The sequence below is a fragment of the Xenopus tropicalis genome, chromosome 5 (genome assembly GCF_000004195.4).
Source record: "Xenopus tropicalis strain Nigerian chromosome 5, UCB_Xtro_10.0, whole genome shotgun sequence".
Taxonomy (NCBI): domain Eukaryota; kingdom Metazoa; phylum Chordata; class Amphibia; order Anura; family Pipidae; genus Xenopus; species Xenopus tropicalis.
The window spans coordinates 52,528,300-52,545,710 of NC_030681.2; the positions used below are offsets into that span (position 1 = coordinate 52,528,300).

At 37.3% G+C, this 17,411-nt stretch overlaps 1 protein-coding gene across 1 annotated transcript in view; it reads right to left on the reverse strand.

The window, feature by feature from the left end:
- Positions 1-1,270: 1,270 nt before the first annotated feature.
- The window catches only part of snx9 (sorting nexin 9), a 65,862-nt gene continuing 49,721 nt past the window's right edge, over positions 1,271-17,411 (reverse strand). Inside the window, 7 exon segments of the mRNA NM_001127072.1 lie at positions 1,271-1,746; positions 2,564-2,655; positions 2,742-2,856; positions 7,931-8,020; positions 9,186-9,262; positions 12,088-12,165; positions 13,290-13,393. Coding sequence (NP_001120544.1) covers positions 1,699-1,746; positions 2,564-2,655; positions 2,742-2,856; positions 7,931-8,020; positions 9,186-9,262; positions 12,088-12,165; positions 13,290-13,393 — 604 coding nt within the window. The 3' untranslated portion in view covers positions 1,271-1,698.

Sequence of the window (17,411 nt, forward strand, 5' to 3'; positions counted from 1 at the left end):
ATTTATTTAGTAAGTGAGCAGAACTCAATCTTTCACAAACTTCTATAAACCAATTCATCGACAGCTTAAATGAAGCAAACTTAATGCTGAGAATATTGTATTTGCATTAACCAGAGAGATGGGATATGATCTCAAAATGTGTAAATAGTTACTGGCCCTTTTTTGAAGTTTTTGTAAAATTATGCCAGCAGATGTCTTCTTATGCATTAAACACAATTCTGTGGGACTTATTTAGGGTATAGCGGCCCTTTAAAATAAGCGTTATTTTTATTTTCCTTTTCTAGGAAAATTAATTCACAATTTAAAATGTCAAAAATGCTAATATACAAGGTGGTCCTTAATGAAAATTAGAAAGTTTATGCCTTACAGCCTTTTTAAAGCTTTAGTTTTACTTTTTTGTAAAACAATATATAAAAATAAATGTGCAACGTAAAAATACAGTGCCCTGGAGTCTATATGAAATATATGAGGTTGGCTGCTTCAATCCTGCGAGCACCAGGTGTTTTGCTTAGTGTAGTGTTGATGTGAGAATTTAGCAAGGCTAAACATACAAGCATGTTATATGGTAAACCTCTTAGCTTTACCTATGAATAGCATGTACATTCTAATAACATAACACAACTTGGCACTGGTCTTCTGGGAAACCCGATTCCAGGAGAGCATGTGGTTTATTACACACATTGCACAGGGTATACATGTGCCCTTATTTATATATTTCTTGATTACTCATCATGCCCTTTTAACCACTGCATTTTAGCTTCACCCAGCTGAATAACAATGTACCCTGTATTAGAACCAATGGATACTAAAATTGTGCAGCCCTTTACTCATTACATGTACTCTATGTATTTATAAAATGTATGAAGGCTTCAGATCCTGTTTTCAGTTCATAAAGTTTTAAAAGGCATTTTGGATGTTAAGAAAAAGGTCACTAAGTCGCAAATCTAGTACCAGCTTCCATAAAAAGAAATGTTGATTTTTTTTGCCCTGAGTAATAAAATGAGCATAATTTAACAGAGGCAAACAAAGCTGTAACAATGCTGTGTAATAGCGAAAATGTAAGATCTGTACAGTTCATTTCACAAGGCTTGTGGTACAATTGCATCTCATTTGGCAAAGTCTGTTTATCTAGTTTAAGCTATTCTTATGAATATAGATGTTTTATTAGAGACATATGTTGTACAAACCTGTGTATGCCTATATGAGATCACTTTAAAATGCATTTAGTGTTAAAGAACACTGTGAATTTACATTTTTTTTAAGTGTATCCAATTTGATGTGTATCCAATTTGAATGCATAGAAATAAACACCCACTGAACAACCCATCTGCACACAGTGGGTCCACCAAATGCAAAGGAGATTTGGGACAGGAGACAAGTGTTTTTGCATGGAATAGCTCTGAAATAATGTCACTCCCTTTGCATTGAACACTATAAGGCAGAAGGCATGGGGTGAACCAAGTCTAATGTTTTTTCTAAACTAATATAAATTTGTTAAGCTGCGACATTAAAGTGCCCCGAGAAATGCAACTGCACCTTTAAAACTGAAACATTTAGTGTAAAGGTGCGTTGTAAACACATTGGCTGGAATTGCACAATGTAATGGATTTCTCTTAGAAGCAGTGTCCAGAGGGATATCTCAAAAATTCATCAAGTGCACTTCAAAATTTTAAATTCGGTCCATTTCAACTATTTATTTCACATCACCGGGAATTGACTAAGGGCTTGCTTCAGCTTTTCTGCAATCTAGAAATAGAGAATATAGAACAGGTTAGTAGTTGTAACAAAGAGGATGTAAACCTAAAAAGAATATTTTGCCTACTGAGAAAATGTAATTTTGAGTAATTAATTCGTATGCAGTAAAAAAATAAAGTAACTTAAAATAAGCTGCTCAAGAATGAAGAAAACAGCAGCACTCCGGTTGTTTTGAAAAATGTGAATCTTTACTAAGTGCCAAAGGCTGCTTGCATGATCAATGCAATGATGAACAATGATGCACAGAAACAGTATGACCAAGTACCGCTCCCATATTCTTTTTAACATGGTACTAAAGTCACAAACCCTGCAGTGCAATGTGCACTAATGGGTCTCCCTATGGAAGACAATAGCATGCTGAACTAGTTAGCAAGTCACATACTGTTGCCAAAGGTCTAAAGCCACATACACCCTAACTCCTTTTGAGTTGGGTAATATAGGTGCATCATTATCTGTGACCACACCCCCACTCCAACATTGTGTGTTTGCTGGAGCTGGCAGGGATGTACAGAGGTGACACCACCCCCTACATACAAAGAAAGGTAAAAGGCTGTCCTGTGATTATGAATTTGGTGCTGTTTTTATATTGATTTATATTATAAACGTTAAACAAGTGTATCCATGCTACATCTAATATGGCTGTGTTTGATTTCAATAAGACAATCAACTAACAAAAACTAATGACCCCAAAAGCATTTAAAACAATAAATCATATTACAGGAGTAATTAATTATTTTTATTTTCTTTGAAAAACCAAAATAGAAAAGGTTTTTGAGAATGTTATTTGAGAAACTACTGGAAAACTTACTGTTTCGTAAAACTGTATCTGTTGTTCTAGATACAGCCGAATTACACTGTTGTAATCATATATTCGATTGGAGTGAAAGTGATTCATTTCAGCTGTTGGTGTAAAAGAGCACAGAGTGTTACAAATAAATGATAAAGCATACAGGACTAATTTTCAGAATAACTGTTAGACACTTTACCTTGAAGTGCATATGACATAACGCTTACTCGCTTCATCATGTTTACTTTGTCTTGCTGTGTAATTTTACTTGTGGCCACCAATTTATCACTTTCCTTTACCTTCTCTAGGGCTCCCTGTTTAAGAAGTAGAAAGCAGTATAAAATATACAAAAATTCATTTAATTCAAGCTCCTTGAAATGTTAGCTATTCAGGTCAGGAACCTATCACAATGTGTCATTAAATATCAACCATGTCTTTTCTATTGCAGTGAACAGTCTGCCAATGTCTAACTGACAAACAAAACCAATAAAAATTGTCAGTGTAAAAAAAAATAAAATATCTGCCATGGGCATGGGGCAGACTCCATGGTTCAACATACAGTCAAAAAGAAATGAAAAAGTTTGGGAACCCCTCTTAATTCTTTGGAGTTTTGTTTATCATTGGCTGAGCTTTCAACGTAGCAACTTCCTTTAATATATAACATGCCTTATGGAAACAGTAGTATTTCAGCAGTGACAAAAAGTTTATTGGATTAACAGAAACTATGCATCATAACAAAATTAGACAGGTGCATACATTTGGGCACCCCAACAGAAATATTACATCAATACTTAGTTTAGCCTATTTTTGCAAATGTAACAGCCTCTAGACGCCTCCTATAGCCTTTGATGAGTATCTGGATTCTGGATGGCGGTATTACTGACCATTCGCCCATACAAAATCTCTCCAGTTCAGTTAAATTTGATGGCTGCCAAGCAAGGACAGCCTGCTTCAAATCATCCCATAGATTTTTGATGATATTCAAGTTGGGGGACTGTGATGGCCATTCTAGAATATTGTACTTCTCCCTCTGCATAAATACCTTTGTAGATTTTCAACTGTGTTTACGGTCATTGTCTTGTTGGAATATCCAACCCCTGCGTAACTTCAACTTTGTGACTGATGCTTGAACATTATCCTGAAGAATTTGTTGATATTGGGTTGAATTCATCTGACCCTCGACTTTAACAAGGGCCTCAGTCCCTCAACTAGCCACACAGCCCCACAGCCCCACAGCATGATGGAACCTCCACCAAATTTGAAAGTATGTAGCAGATGTTTTTCTTGGAATGCAGTGTTTTTCTTCTGCCATGGAATGCGCTTTTTGTTATGACCAAATAACTCAATTTTTGTCTCATCAGTCCAAAGCACTTTGTTCCAAAAGGACTGTGGCTTGTCTAAATGAGCTTTTGCATACAACATGCGACTGTTGGTTGTGTGAGCGCAGAAAGGGCTTCTTTCTCATCACCATACAGATATGCCATACAGATGTTCTCTGTGCAAATTGCTCTGAATTGTAGAACGATTTACAGATACACCATCTGCAGAAAGATGTTCTTGCAGGTCTTTGGAGGTAATCTTTGGGTTGTCTGTAACCATTTTCACAATCCTCCGCATATGCCACTCCTGTATTTTTCTAGGCCTGGCAGACCCAGGTTCTACAGCAACTGTGCCTGTGGCCTTCCATTTCCTGATTACATTCTTAACAGTTGAAACTGACAAACCTCTAAGATAGCTTTTTGTAGCCTTTCTCTAAACCATGATAATGAACAATCTTTGTTTTCAAATCTTTTGAGAGTTGCTTTGAGGATCCCATGCTGTCACTCTTCCGTCAAACAAAAGCACAACTTTCAATTGGCCACCTTAAATACTTTTTCTCATGATTGGACACACCTGCCTATAAAGTTCAAGGCTTAACAAGCTAATCCAACCAATTTGGTGTTGCCAGTAATCAGTATTGAGCAGTTACATGCATGCAAAATTAGAAGGGTACCCAAATTTTTTACACAGCCAGTTTTTCACATTTGATTTTACATAGTTACATAGTTACATAGTTACATAGGGTTGAAAAAAGACCATTGTCCATCAAGTTCAACCCATCCGAGTAAACCCAGCACACAACCTATACTAACCAATCTATACACTCACATACATAAACTATATATATACAACCAGTAATACTAACTGTAGATATTAGTATCACAATAGCCTTGGATATTCTGCTTGTTCAAAAACTCATCCAGGCCCCTCTTAAAGGCATTAACAGAGTCTGCCATTACCACATCACTAGGAAGGGCATTCCACAGCCTCACTGCCCTCACCGTGAAAAACCACCTACGCTGCTTCAAATGGAAGCTCTGTTCCTCTAATCTATAGGGGTGACCTCTGGTGCGCTGATTGTTTTTATGGGAAAAAAGAACATCCCCCAACTGCCTATAATCCCCTCTAATGTACTTGTACAGAGTAATCATGTCCCCTCGCAAGCGCCTCTTTTCCAGAGAAAACAACCCCAACCTCGACAGTCTAACCTCATAGCTTAAATCTTCCATCCCCTTTACCAGTTTAGTTGCACGTCTCTGCACTCTCTCCAGCTCATTAATATCCTTCTTAAGGACTGGAGCCCAAAACTGCACTGCATACTCAAGGTGAGGCCTTACCAGGGACCTATAAAGCGGCAAAAATATGTTCTCATCCCTTGAGTCAATGCCCTTTTTTATACAAGACAGCACTTTATTTGCTGTAGTAGCCACAGAATGACACTGCCTGGAATTAGACAACTTGTGATCTACAAAAACCCCTAGATCCTTCTCCATTAAGGATGCCCCCAACACACTACCATTCAGTAGATAGTTTGCGTTTATATTATTCCTACCAAAGTGCATAACTTTGCACTTGTCAACATTGAACCTCATTTTCCAGTTTGCTGCCCAGTTTTCCAATTTTGTCAAATCACTCTGCAAAGCGGCAGCATCCTGCATGGAACTTATAGTTTTGCACAATTTAGTGTCATCAGCAAAAATAGAAACAGTACTCTCTATGCCCACCTCCAGGTCATTAATAAACAAGTTAAAAAGCAAAGGACCAAGGACTGACCCCTGCGGTACTCCACTAACCACACTGGCCCAATTAGAAAATGTTCCATTTACCACCACTCTTTGTACTCTATCCTTCAGCCAGTTTTCTATCCAATTACAAATATTATGTTCTAGGCCAATATTCCTCAATTTGATCATTAACCTTCTGTGAGGTACTGTATCAAACGCTTTAGCAAAATCTAAGTAGATGACATCAACTGCCATTCCAGCATCAAGGTTCCTGCTCACCTCCTCATAAAAGGCAACTAAATTAGTCTGGCAAGATCTGTTACGCATAAAACCATGCTGGCACAAACTAATAGTATTGTGAACTGCAATGTATTCAACTATTCTATCCCTTATTACCCCTTCCAGAAGCTTTCCTACTACTGATGTCAGACTAACAGGCCTATAGTTTTCAGGCTGAGAACGAGATCCCTTTTTAAATAACGGCACCACATTAGCCACATTTCATACAACTAAATACTACTACACTAAAAATCTTTGTTCAGAAAACTCCCCTGTACTCAGATGTTCTTGGGAATATACCAGTGTTATCAGCCTGAGAGGGGTTTCCAAACTTTTTCATATGACTGTAAGTTAAATGAATAGGGCTTGTGTTGAATCACAAAAAAATCTATGTTTTCATTATTTCATGAGCTAAACAAGGCAAATAGTGGAACTGTAATTATACGGAGAGTACAGTAGTAGTTTCATGTTTGGCCCTTGCAAGATAGAGAATTAGATCACAGATCACTTCCCCCTATTTTGAGGGGAATGCTTATTGAGCTGCCATCAAAAAAGTGAAACTGGAAAACAAAACTTACTAAAAAAAATAAAATAAAAATCTGCATTTTAGTCCTAAGTAGCTAAACTCCTCTAAAATTTGGATCTTTTTACAGGTAAAATATTCTATTTTTACCTACCAGCTGAACTTTTCAGTTGGAACTCTGAACTAAAAGTCTATTAACGCAGGAGCTGTTGCCACTTAAATAAAGGATGGCCCACTGATCACATTTCTCTTCATATAATTGCTTAGTCTCTTTATAATCATGTATATATATTCTTAAGTAAATGTTTATGAGGCAGCGTATAATATACAAAAGCTTTGGCCCTAAAAAAAAATAAAGAGAGCATCCTGGCCTTTTTTCCCCGGCTTTGAAAAACACTTCAAGTATTCCTTTTCCCCTATAGATGATTGATTTGCAAATTTATAGTTTCCAGGCTAACTGTATTCCTTTCTTAAATAATGGAAAAAATATTACATTACACCAACCCTGGTGCTTTAACCGTCAAAAGGAAGAATAAAATTATGTCCTCGCAAAAAACAAATGAACTAAGCCCTGATGTCTCGGATATCTGACCTAGGAGTTGCATTCATTTGATTAAGATTGATTCAAAATAAATAGCTTTTATTGCATCTATTGCAATTAGATATGTTAACATAAATCCATCAAAGATTGACATAAGGATATTTGACCTACAGAAGGTGATTTGTGAATTACAATTATTATTATTATACCTTGGTAAAACTTTTTTTTTTTTAAACTATCTTTATTCTGGTTGATTGAATACAGTTTTAAACTATTTTTTCAAAATGTAATTTCTTTCTTGAAATATAATGAAAACAGTATGAAAAGTGATGAAAAGCTAATTGGCTAAAGAAGAGTATGCACAAGAATAAAAATAATCAGCACTCTTCAGATGGAGGAAAAAGAAGAAAAGTTAACATTAGCATTAGTAACCTGACTGCATAACCTTTTTGTATATATTGGTCTTATATATTTTAAAGAACAGCTAGACCTAAACAACAAAGTAAGGCAGAAATGTTGTTAGTTATGTTTTGGGATTTTGTACCAGCCCAAGGCAACCGCAGTCTTTTAGCAGGAAAGATCTGTGTCTCATAAGATGCTTATTGTACAGCGCTGCGGAATATGTTGGCGCTTTATAAATAAATGTTAATAATAATAATAATAATGCCCCTAGTAGCTCCCATCTCTTTTCTGCTGATTCACAGTAAATCCTGTGTTGCTGTCAGTAACCTGAGCTTAGGGACCAAGAGCACTTTGAATCAGAATTTAAAGGGGTAGATTCACCTTAAGTTAACGTTCAGCATGTTACAGAATGTCCTATTCCTAGCAACTCTGCAATTGGTCTTCATGTTTTAATTATTAATGATTTGCCTTCCTGTTCTGCCTCTTTCTAGTTTTTAAAATGGGGGTCTCTGACCCCAGCAGTGAAAAACTATTGCTTTGCGAGGCTACAATCTTATTGTTAGTAATACTTTTTATTGATTTCAATGCTTGATACCCACCTTATGAGCAGAGATAATGTCTGGGAAACAACTTAAAAAACCTTTATACTCATGATTTGTTTCCATTAGGTAATGAAGATCTTTCTTTGGCTGAAATAAAATTAAAAGTTAAGAAAGCTGCAATGCTGTATTATTATATAAGTGGCACAGTGCATTTGCATACTGATAAAAAACAAAAAAACAAAACAGGGTGCATCACAAAACTCTGGTAAACTAATAAACACACACACACAAAAATAATAATAGGGCCTAGGAGAAACAAAAATGTTTCTCTTCCAGTTTTACAGCACTTTTAATCAACACTGATTTGGTTAACAAAAGATATCAGCCAAAATCCAGCCTATTAAAGTGACAGAATATGGAATTTAATAGTTTCAAATACCCATAGAGATTAAAACAAAAACTTACCGCATACTTCAATATTTCTATACAGTAGAACCCTGATTTTACATTTCCCATCAAATGGTTTCATAACAGCGTAGATTCTGGGTAAAATTTGGGTTCTACTGTATTTTAATTTATTTAACACAATCCCCTTGAGATCACATATGTTCACACATCATTTGTCCTAGACGAAGTGGGAGCCAAAGCACTTAAAATACACAATGGCCAACAATTTTACAACAAAAATAAAGGAGCTTATATTTTATGTTTGACTTTACACTGTACCCACTTCTGTATATGTAGTTGAAGACAATGTAGCAGTCTCAGATAATTCACAGCTTTACTAACATTGTTGACAGTTCTTAGTTATTTTAGCATTTTAAAAAACACACAAGCCTACTTTTTCTTAAAAATACTACGATTTTAAAAGCTGATTACTTCACCCCAGCCAGACATATATAGGACACTAAAGGTCTTCAAAGCTGTTCCCTGAACCAAGTAAACAATTTCCAAGAATACCAGACAAGATATATTATAGTTTCATTCTTATTTGGAGCTAGCATTGGCAGTTCTATTTTGTTTCCATTACCTCGGAGGATAAGGTCCCAGTTAAGTGTTTATTTTCTAGGAAATATGTTTGCAGATAAGGGCATGTGGTTTGAGAATAATAACTTTGATTTAACCTAACAAAAGGTAAATATGCATCTCTATTGAATGAATGTTAACCACAGACTGCAGCTTACTTCAATATGTTGGAGTAGATTCACCTTAAATGATACAAAAAAAATGGCACATTCTTGGCAATTTCTTGTGCCATTAATATTGTAGTTTCCAATTCAATATTTAACACATTCTAACTCCTTAATTTTACCTGTTCCTCCACAAGGTTTGCAATAGCTTCATAAGTTTTTCCGGCTTCTATGATTGCACTGTTCAGCTCTGTTTCACCTAAAGTAATGTTTAAGATATCTTTGTTTAAAAAGAACATATTTCCTACAGCACAAAAGCAGAAAGAAGAGAAGCACGAGAAAAGGAAGGCAACAAGTAAAAAGTGTAAAGTATGTATACATGAAAAGTGATAAGTGAAAATTTTTGAATAAAGAACAAGGAAGGGACCATTGAGCTACGGTCAGAAAAGTGTTCAGTGCGTAAAATGGGGAATTCGGAGAAGTGTGTATGCCAATAAACCGAAATGCCTTAAAGGAGAACCATTATTAAAAAAATGAAAATGCAATGCAGGTATGGGACCAGTTATCCTGAAACTCGTTATCCACAAAGTTCCGAATTACGAAAAGGTCATGTCCCATTGACTCCATTTTGATCAAATAATTCACATTTTTAAAAATTATTTCATGTTAATTTAGACAGTACCATGTACTTGATCCCAACTATGATAAAATTATTCCTTATTATAGCTAAAACAATCCTATTGGGTTTAATTACAGTTCAAATAATTTTTTATTAGACTTAAAGTATGGAGGTCCGAAAAACTCCAGGTCCCGAGCATTCTGGATAATAGGTCCAATACCTGTATAAGCTTTGTTTCATGGAAAATGTCTAGATATTACTGTGCTGTGCAGGCGCAAGTCTTACCCCCATAAGTAATAAAATATACTAAGTTTGCCCAGGAGCAGTAACCCACAACAACAATAAGATGTTTGCTTTTAAACAGGTGACTAGTAAATGCTACCTGCTGATTGGTTGCTATGGGTTACTGCTCCTGGGCAAACTTAGGGGGTTATCTAATAAAAGGTACTAAGAGTACATTAGGGTTGGCTGGGAAATATATGTACAATGGCTGCACAATGTAAGTAAGGAAGTCAATTCACTATGAGTTGCCTTACATATTGGCACCCTCCAGTGAATTCAGCTTTCCTTGTCTGGACTATTTTCAGTCTAAGGGGGAGATTTATCAATCCACGAACGGCCCGGTCATTCGTTCGATCGGACCGTGTGTGTTTTTTGCGACTTTTTCGTACCTTGCGTATTTTCGCTGATTTTTTCGCTATTTAACACGACTTTTTCGTACTGTGCGTAAAAAAAACGCGACAAAATCGTACTGTCGCAATGAGTATGAAAGTTTCGGATTCATTCAAGCTTCGGTATCGTGACTTTCCTTGGGCCATGTTGGAGCTGCAGAGTGCCATTGATTCCTATGGGAGGCTTCCAAAATCGTGAACAGAAGGATCAAAGTCGGAAAGGTTTTCCTGCATTTTACGATCGTTTGGATACAAAAATTTTGTGACTTTCAGATCGCCAATACAATATTATCGTGACTAATACGATTTTTTCGTAAGCGTATTCGTGATATTTGCGATCATCAGAAATTATCGTATCCAATCCGAATTTTTCCCATTCAGGATTCGAACTCGCGTTTTGATAAATCTGCCCCTAAGTGTAAGACTTGGGGGCTTAAAAATTAACACAGGTTCTAGATTGTACTGGTACACTTACAGTTCAGAACTAACTGCTGCTTGGTTGTAAAGGGTAACCAGACTGTTGGAATTCTGTACTAGCTTAATTACAGCATTTAGGAGGAAGATCTAACATTATTAGCTGGCAGTCTTAGAATCCCCAATACAGCAGCTATCAACAGCAGTTATAAATTAATTTATTCAAAGGCAGCAAACTTGTCTTGTTCTTTGCACAATATTGTGAGAAGAAGTTTTCTTAAGGGTATTCTTTTATGATTTTATGGTATAGTATTTATTACTAATATATTAAGTTTTTTCATTCAACCAATACATGTAATTTATTTTAGCTGTAATATTGGTGTGTAGGTAGCCATCTCAGAGCATATGCCCGATTCTGAGCTTTTAGAAGGAGCCAGCACTGCACAATGGAATTGCTTTGTAAGCTACTGTTTCCCCTTCTCAATGTTACTGGAGGAGTAACGGCTGGAGTTGGCGTTCTACAATTTTTACTAGTACAGTTGTGGAACCAGTTATCCAGAATGCTCGGGACCTGTAGTTTTCCGGATAAGGGATCTTTTTGTAATTTGGATCTCCATAACTTAAGTCTGCTAAAAATCATTTAAATATTGAAGAAACCCAATAGGCTTGTTTTGCCTCCAATAAGGATTAATTATATCTTAGTTGTGATCAAGTACAAGGTACTGTTTTATAATTGCAGAGAAAAGGGATATCATTTTAAAAAAATTAGATTTATTTATTTATAATGGAGTCTATGGGAGATGGCCTTTCCGTAATTCGGAACTTTCTGGATATTGCGTTTCCGGATAAGGGATCCCATACCTGTACTAGTTTCATATCTACCACTAGGTGGGGCATAGGAGCATTTTTAGCTATGCAGGCTTCAGGGAGCTGTTGTCTTGCTACCTTCCCATTGTTCAGATGATCATCTGCTAGGGGGAGAGGGAGGGTAGGGCGTGCTATCAATCCAACTTGCGGTGCAGCAGTAAAGAGAGTGTATCTGAGGGCACCTGAGAAAGTAAGAACATGTCTAGACCCATATCAAATTTCAAAATTAAATATAAAAAAATAATCTGTCTTCTCTTTTGATAAACTGATTTCAGTGCAGTATTCTGCTGGAGCAACACTATTAACAGATGCATTTTGAAAAAAAATACATGTTTTCCTGTGACAGTATTTCTTTAAAAACCAAAAGAATAGTGTAAAATTTGTTTTCTAAAAACTGATTACTGGATATCTGATTAGTGGAGTTCTACAAAAATACAATCATGGCAGAAGCATGAAGTGTAAAGCTTGTCTATTTGGAGATTTTATAGTTGTGGAACAAACAGAAACACATACCTTGATAACCACTGGTGCTAAACACTTGTGACAGAGTCTGCAAGGCTTTTCCAATCTTCTGATATTCCTTGGGTAGTGCTAAATAAAATCAACATGGTTTAGAAGCCTCATAGCTATGCGCTAACAAGTATTGTTGAAAAACCTCAGAACAGTTCATTTACTTACAAAATAAATACATAAATATCTACTATTAAAATAATGATATTTACTTTTGTTATATGTCATGAACAGTAGGAGCAGGTGTACAAACCTACAGGTGGCCATACACTTTCTGACCTTTCAGTGTATCTGACTGATCAACCCAAAGGCAGGATCAATGGATACTGAACAACTGGCAATACATGGCAATAATTTATTGTTCTATTCACCTCCTGTAAGCCAGATTTGGACAAAGAGCCCTACCAAAATGGGCAGTTTAAGGGCTGTGGCACACGGGGAGATTAGTCACCCGTGAAAAGGTAGATTTCTAATCTCCCCAATATGCCATCCCACCGACTTGAATGTAAATTGCCGGTGGGATGGCATATGCTGCTCCACAATTTCCCGAAATCGCGGCGCTGCATATGCCATCCCTAAAGGAGGAAAGCCCTACTCCAAGCTATTAAAACAGAGTAGCGCAATATGTGAATGTCATCTCACGCCTCTTCAGGTCCTCTTCTCTGCAATCTCCCTGCAGAAACACGTGCAGTTGAAGCTGATTTGTATATGACTACAGCTACTCACTTCGTTTTAGTTATCACAGAGAAGATGAAGGGAAGCAGCACAAGCCTGACAGCCCCTTGCACTACTCTGCTTTTTAGAAACAGGTGTTCAGATCAGGTACATTTAGGAAGACCCCAGCAGTGCTTTCTGGAAGGGGGCCAAGCAATTAAAAAAGGTTTAGCTCTCTTTTAAAAGGTCCTGATATTTAAATGCTAAGCTGCACAGTAATGCAGAACATATTCATTTAAATACAAAATTATTTATTACAGAAGTGTACTATCATCACAAAGATATTGTAGACAATATTAAAGGACAATAAAAATATATTCTCCTAATTTTCATCAGTGGCCAATAAGATGAGAAAGATGTGATCCAGAAAGCATGTAGCAGGGATTGTAATAGTAGTGTGAGCATTTCTTTCAGTTCAGAAACTACAGTGAGGTGTTCCTATCTATGTAGGCCCTTTGGGGAAAACAACTGAAATCATATATACAACATACGTCCTGTGCATCGCTTCCAGTGCTCCTGGCCGACAGTAAGCAACTCCTTAACACCATCATCCATGGCTCTGGTAAACCTGCTGACAGCCTCACACTTCTGTTCCCTGCAAAATTATAAAACAAATGTCAGGAATACAAAACAAATTACATATTTAGATTAACTTCTATGTCATTTCCTGTCAATTTATCTAACATTTTTTTCAGCTCCATAATAGCGGATTCCAGAATGAGTCAGCAATTACAATGCATCACTGACAAACAGCAAGGTTTTGTTGTCTGCAGTAGAACAAAATGTTAGGTTAAAGAAGCAAGCAATTTATATAAGAAAAAATAAAACATTGTGAAAAATATAATTAAGCATTAATGTGCTACTGTGCTATCAGTACAAACATTAATTTACATAAGCATTTACACTTGAGAAACTGTTCAGGGTGACACATAAAAGGGAAAAAGTGAATCACTCCATATATATCACATGCAGAAATGGTACAGCTGGGATTACCAGCAATATTGATAAATCAAGGATTAAGGATCCTGACTGAAAATTTACAGTGAGCCTAAAGTAAAGTAGAGCCACAGCTCTGCGGCTCATCTTAACTTCCTATTCCAATCTGTGTCAGATAACGTGCTGGTCAGCCCAATGTATGGTAATTTTTGAAAATGCCTCAAATTGATGCCAAGGCATCTTAAACTGTACCAACAGATTTAAAAAACAATAGAACTATAATCATTTTGAGGGAGTGGGTAGGACTTAATCCCTTAGTTCCCATGTGGCAAAATAAACACAAAGAATTCTGCACCTCAAAAATTCCCCTAGGCAGGGGACTGTGGGGTTTGTACATAGTATTTTTTATAGGCAATTTTTGAGGTGCAGGATTCTTCTTGTGTCTGGTAAAGGTCAAAAAGACTCAATGTTTTACTACTAATTAGTTATACATATCAATCTCACTAATCCCAATCATTTACTTTATTCTGGATGCACTGGTTCTTAAAACTTTTAAATCCGGGTCCAAAACTACAATTGGCCTTTAATTTTCCAGGCCTTGTACAAAGGATATTTGTGGGGCAGTAATGGGCAAAGCACTGCAATACATGTGCACAGTTTGACATCAGTGGTAGAAAAGCTTTTGGAAGGGGAAATAACACAGTAAGTTAGGTTGAAAAAAGGCACACGTCCATCATGTTCAACCTTTTCTGTCTATATATAACCTGCCTAACTGACATTTGCCATAACCCTCACTAGCTAAAAAGCCACCCAACCCTTTCTTGAAGCCGTGTAATGTATCAGCCATTACGATTAATTCAGGGAAAAATTTCACAACTTCACAACTCTCACTGTAAAAAAAAACCTTTCCGAATATTTAGATGGAACCTCCTTTCTTCTAATTGTAATGGGTGCCCTTGTGTCTGCTGTAAGGACCAACTGGTAAATAAAGTATTAGAGAGATTAATATATAATCCCCTTATATATTTATATATAGTTATATCACTTCTTAAAGGGAAACGAAAGTCAAAGTCACTTGGGGGTGCCAAAATGTTAGGCACCCCCAAGTGACTTTAACCGCTTACCTCGTACCCCGGGCTGGTGCCCCTGTGAGGAGGGAACAGCACCAGCCCGGGGTAGCTGCCGGCGCTTCCTTCCTTCTGATTCGCTGCGCGCGCATGCGCAGTAGAGTGAAAAGCCGAACTTAAACATTAAAGTCGGCTTTTCACTCTACTGCGCATGCGCCCACCGCTGGCATTCAGGAAAAGGAAGCCAGGAAGAAGGAAGCGATCCGCTCCAGGTGCCCCGGGCTGGTGCTGTTTTCTCCTCACAGGGGCACCAGCCCGGGGTAAAAGGTAGGTGGTCAAAGTCACTTGGGGGTGCCTAACATTTTGGCACCCCCAAGTGACTTTGACTTTCTTTTTCCTTTAAGTGCCTCTTCTCCAGTGTAAACAGCCCTAACTTAGCCAGTCTTTCTTCATAACTGAGACTTTCAATACCCTTTACCAGCTTAGTTGCCCTCCTCTGGACCCTCTCTAACTCAATAATATCACGTTTGAGCACTGGAGATCAAAACTGCATGGCATCTTCTAGATTTCCTAGGGTTCTTACTAGCACTATGAAAAGTGAATCTATGCTCCTTTTAATACAGCTAAAAACCTTGTTTGTCCATGTTTGCTACAGCCAAGGTTATTATCTACAAGGACTCCAACTGTTTCCATTATGGATTTGCCTATTCCAGTCCCATTAAGTGTATAAGTGGTCCCAGGTTCATGACCTTACACTTATCGACATTAAATATCATCTGACACTTAGCCGCCCAGATTGCAAGTTTGTTAAGTTCCTGCTACAGGGATGCCACATCCTGGATTGAATTAATTGGGCTGCAGAGTGTGGTGTCATCTGCAAACACTGATAAATTACTTATAATACCCTCTCCTAAGTCATTAATGAACAAGTTAAATAAAAGTGGACCCAATACAGAACCCCGAGGTACCCCATTAAGAACCTTATTCCAAGTGGAGAATGTACAACCAACCTCTTTACCTGATCCTGTAGCCTAGTGCTGTCAAAATGGCAGCCTGTGGGGCCCCCTTGTGTGGCCCCTTCTGTCAAGCCGCTGTGACCGCTTGCCTTTGTATAAGGTTTTAATAGTATCAGTACTGAGATTAACTGACCCCTCTTCATTGTTCACACCTCAGATTTAGGCTGTAAGGCCCTGTATTGATCCAGTAAGGCCCTGCGCTGTTCATACATCTGCTCTACCCTGCCTGTGTGTACCATTTTCTGCCTGCCCTAAGCTGGCTGTGTGTGCCATACTCCACTTGCCCTATATTGCCTGTGTGTGCCATACTCTGCCTGCCCTATGCTGCCTGTGTGTGCCATACTCTGCCTGCCCTATGCTCCGTGTGTGCCATACTCTGCCTGCCCTATGCTGCCTGTGGAAGGTGAACCTTGAGGGTTTTTTTCTGGGAGTATGTTATTATTTAGAAATAGCTGTTAGGCAGTCCATAAGGTGTGTAAATATGTGCTGGGGGTTGCTGTGCTACCACCATCAATGTGGGTATGGTCTTAAAAGCTATTGTGATAGCATGGGTGTGGTTTAAAGTGGGTGTGGTTAAAAAAAAGGAGTGGTCAAAACTTGTTTGCATTAACAGCCCTCCGCCGCATAGGCCAGAAAAATTCACTGCTGTAGCTTGTTTCCTATCCACGTGCAAACGACTTCACAGTGACCAACAGACTTTAGTTTAAAAAGCAGTCGTTTGTGGGGCAAAATCCAAATGGATCACATCCACGGCAACCACACTGTCCAGCTTCTTACTAACCTAAAAATAAAAAGCTATCAAATTTGTCTGAAATGACCTATCCTTCATGGAGCCATGCCGATTACTGCTCATAATGCCATTCTCCTGAACATAATTTTGAATGTGATCCCTTAACAAGCCTTCAAATAACTTGCCCAACACAGATGTCAACCTTACTGGCCTATAATTACCAGGTTAAGATCGTATTTCCTTTTTAAGTACAGGAATTGCATCAGCTTTCCCCCAAAACATAGGTACTATATTAGATGATAGTGAGTCTGAGAAAATTGGAAATAGAGGATAAGGAATAAGATACTTAAATACTAATGGGCTTATTTATCAATTTTCAAGTTTGTGAATTCAAGTTGGTTTTCTAACTCAAATAAACTCATTTAAAAAAAAAAACAAAAAAAACTTGAAATGCTTATTAATTTTTATTAATGTAGTAAACTCATTTGATAAAAAAAAAAAATCTTGAATACCTAGAATTTTCGAGTTTACAAACTCGAATAAAACTAGATCCCTCGAATGGAAAATATCCAATTGACTTCTATAGAAACTTGTAAGCTTTTAGATGGCAATGTTTTACATCTGAGTTTTTGTTTTTTGCACTTAATAAATACCAGACATTCACGTTTTTGAACCGTAACTCATATTGTATGCGTTCTAGCACTAAAAAATTGGAATTGTGAAAAAAAAAACACTCGAAAGTTGATAAATTTCCTGTTAAGACTTTGTGTCAGGATGGTTTTATGCATAATATATTTTGCTGGACTAATTTAGTTGCCTTCTATGAGGAGATGAGCAAGAATCTAAACCCCAGGATAGCAGTGG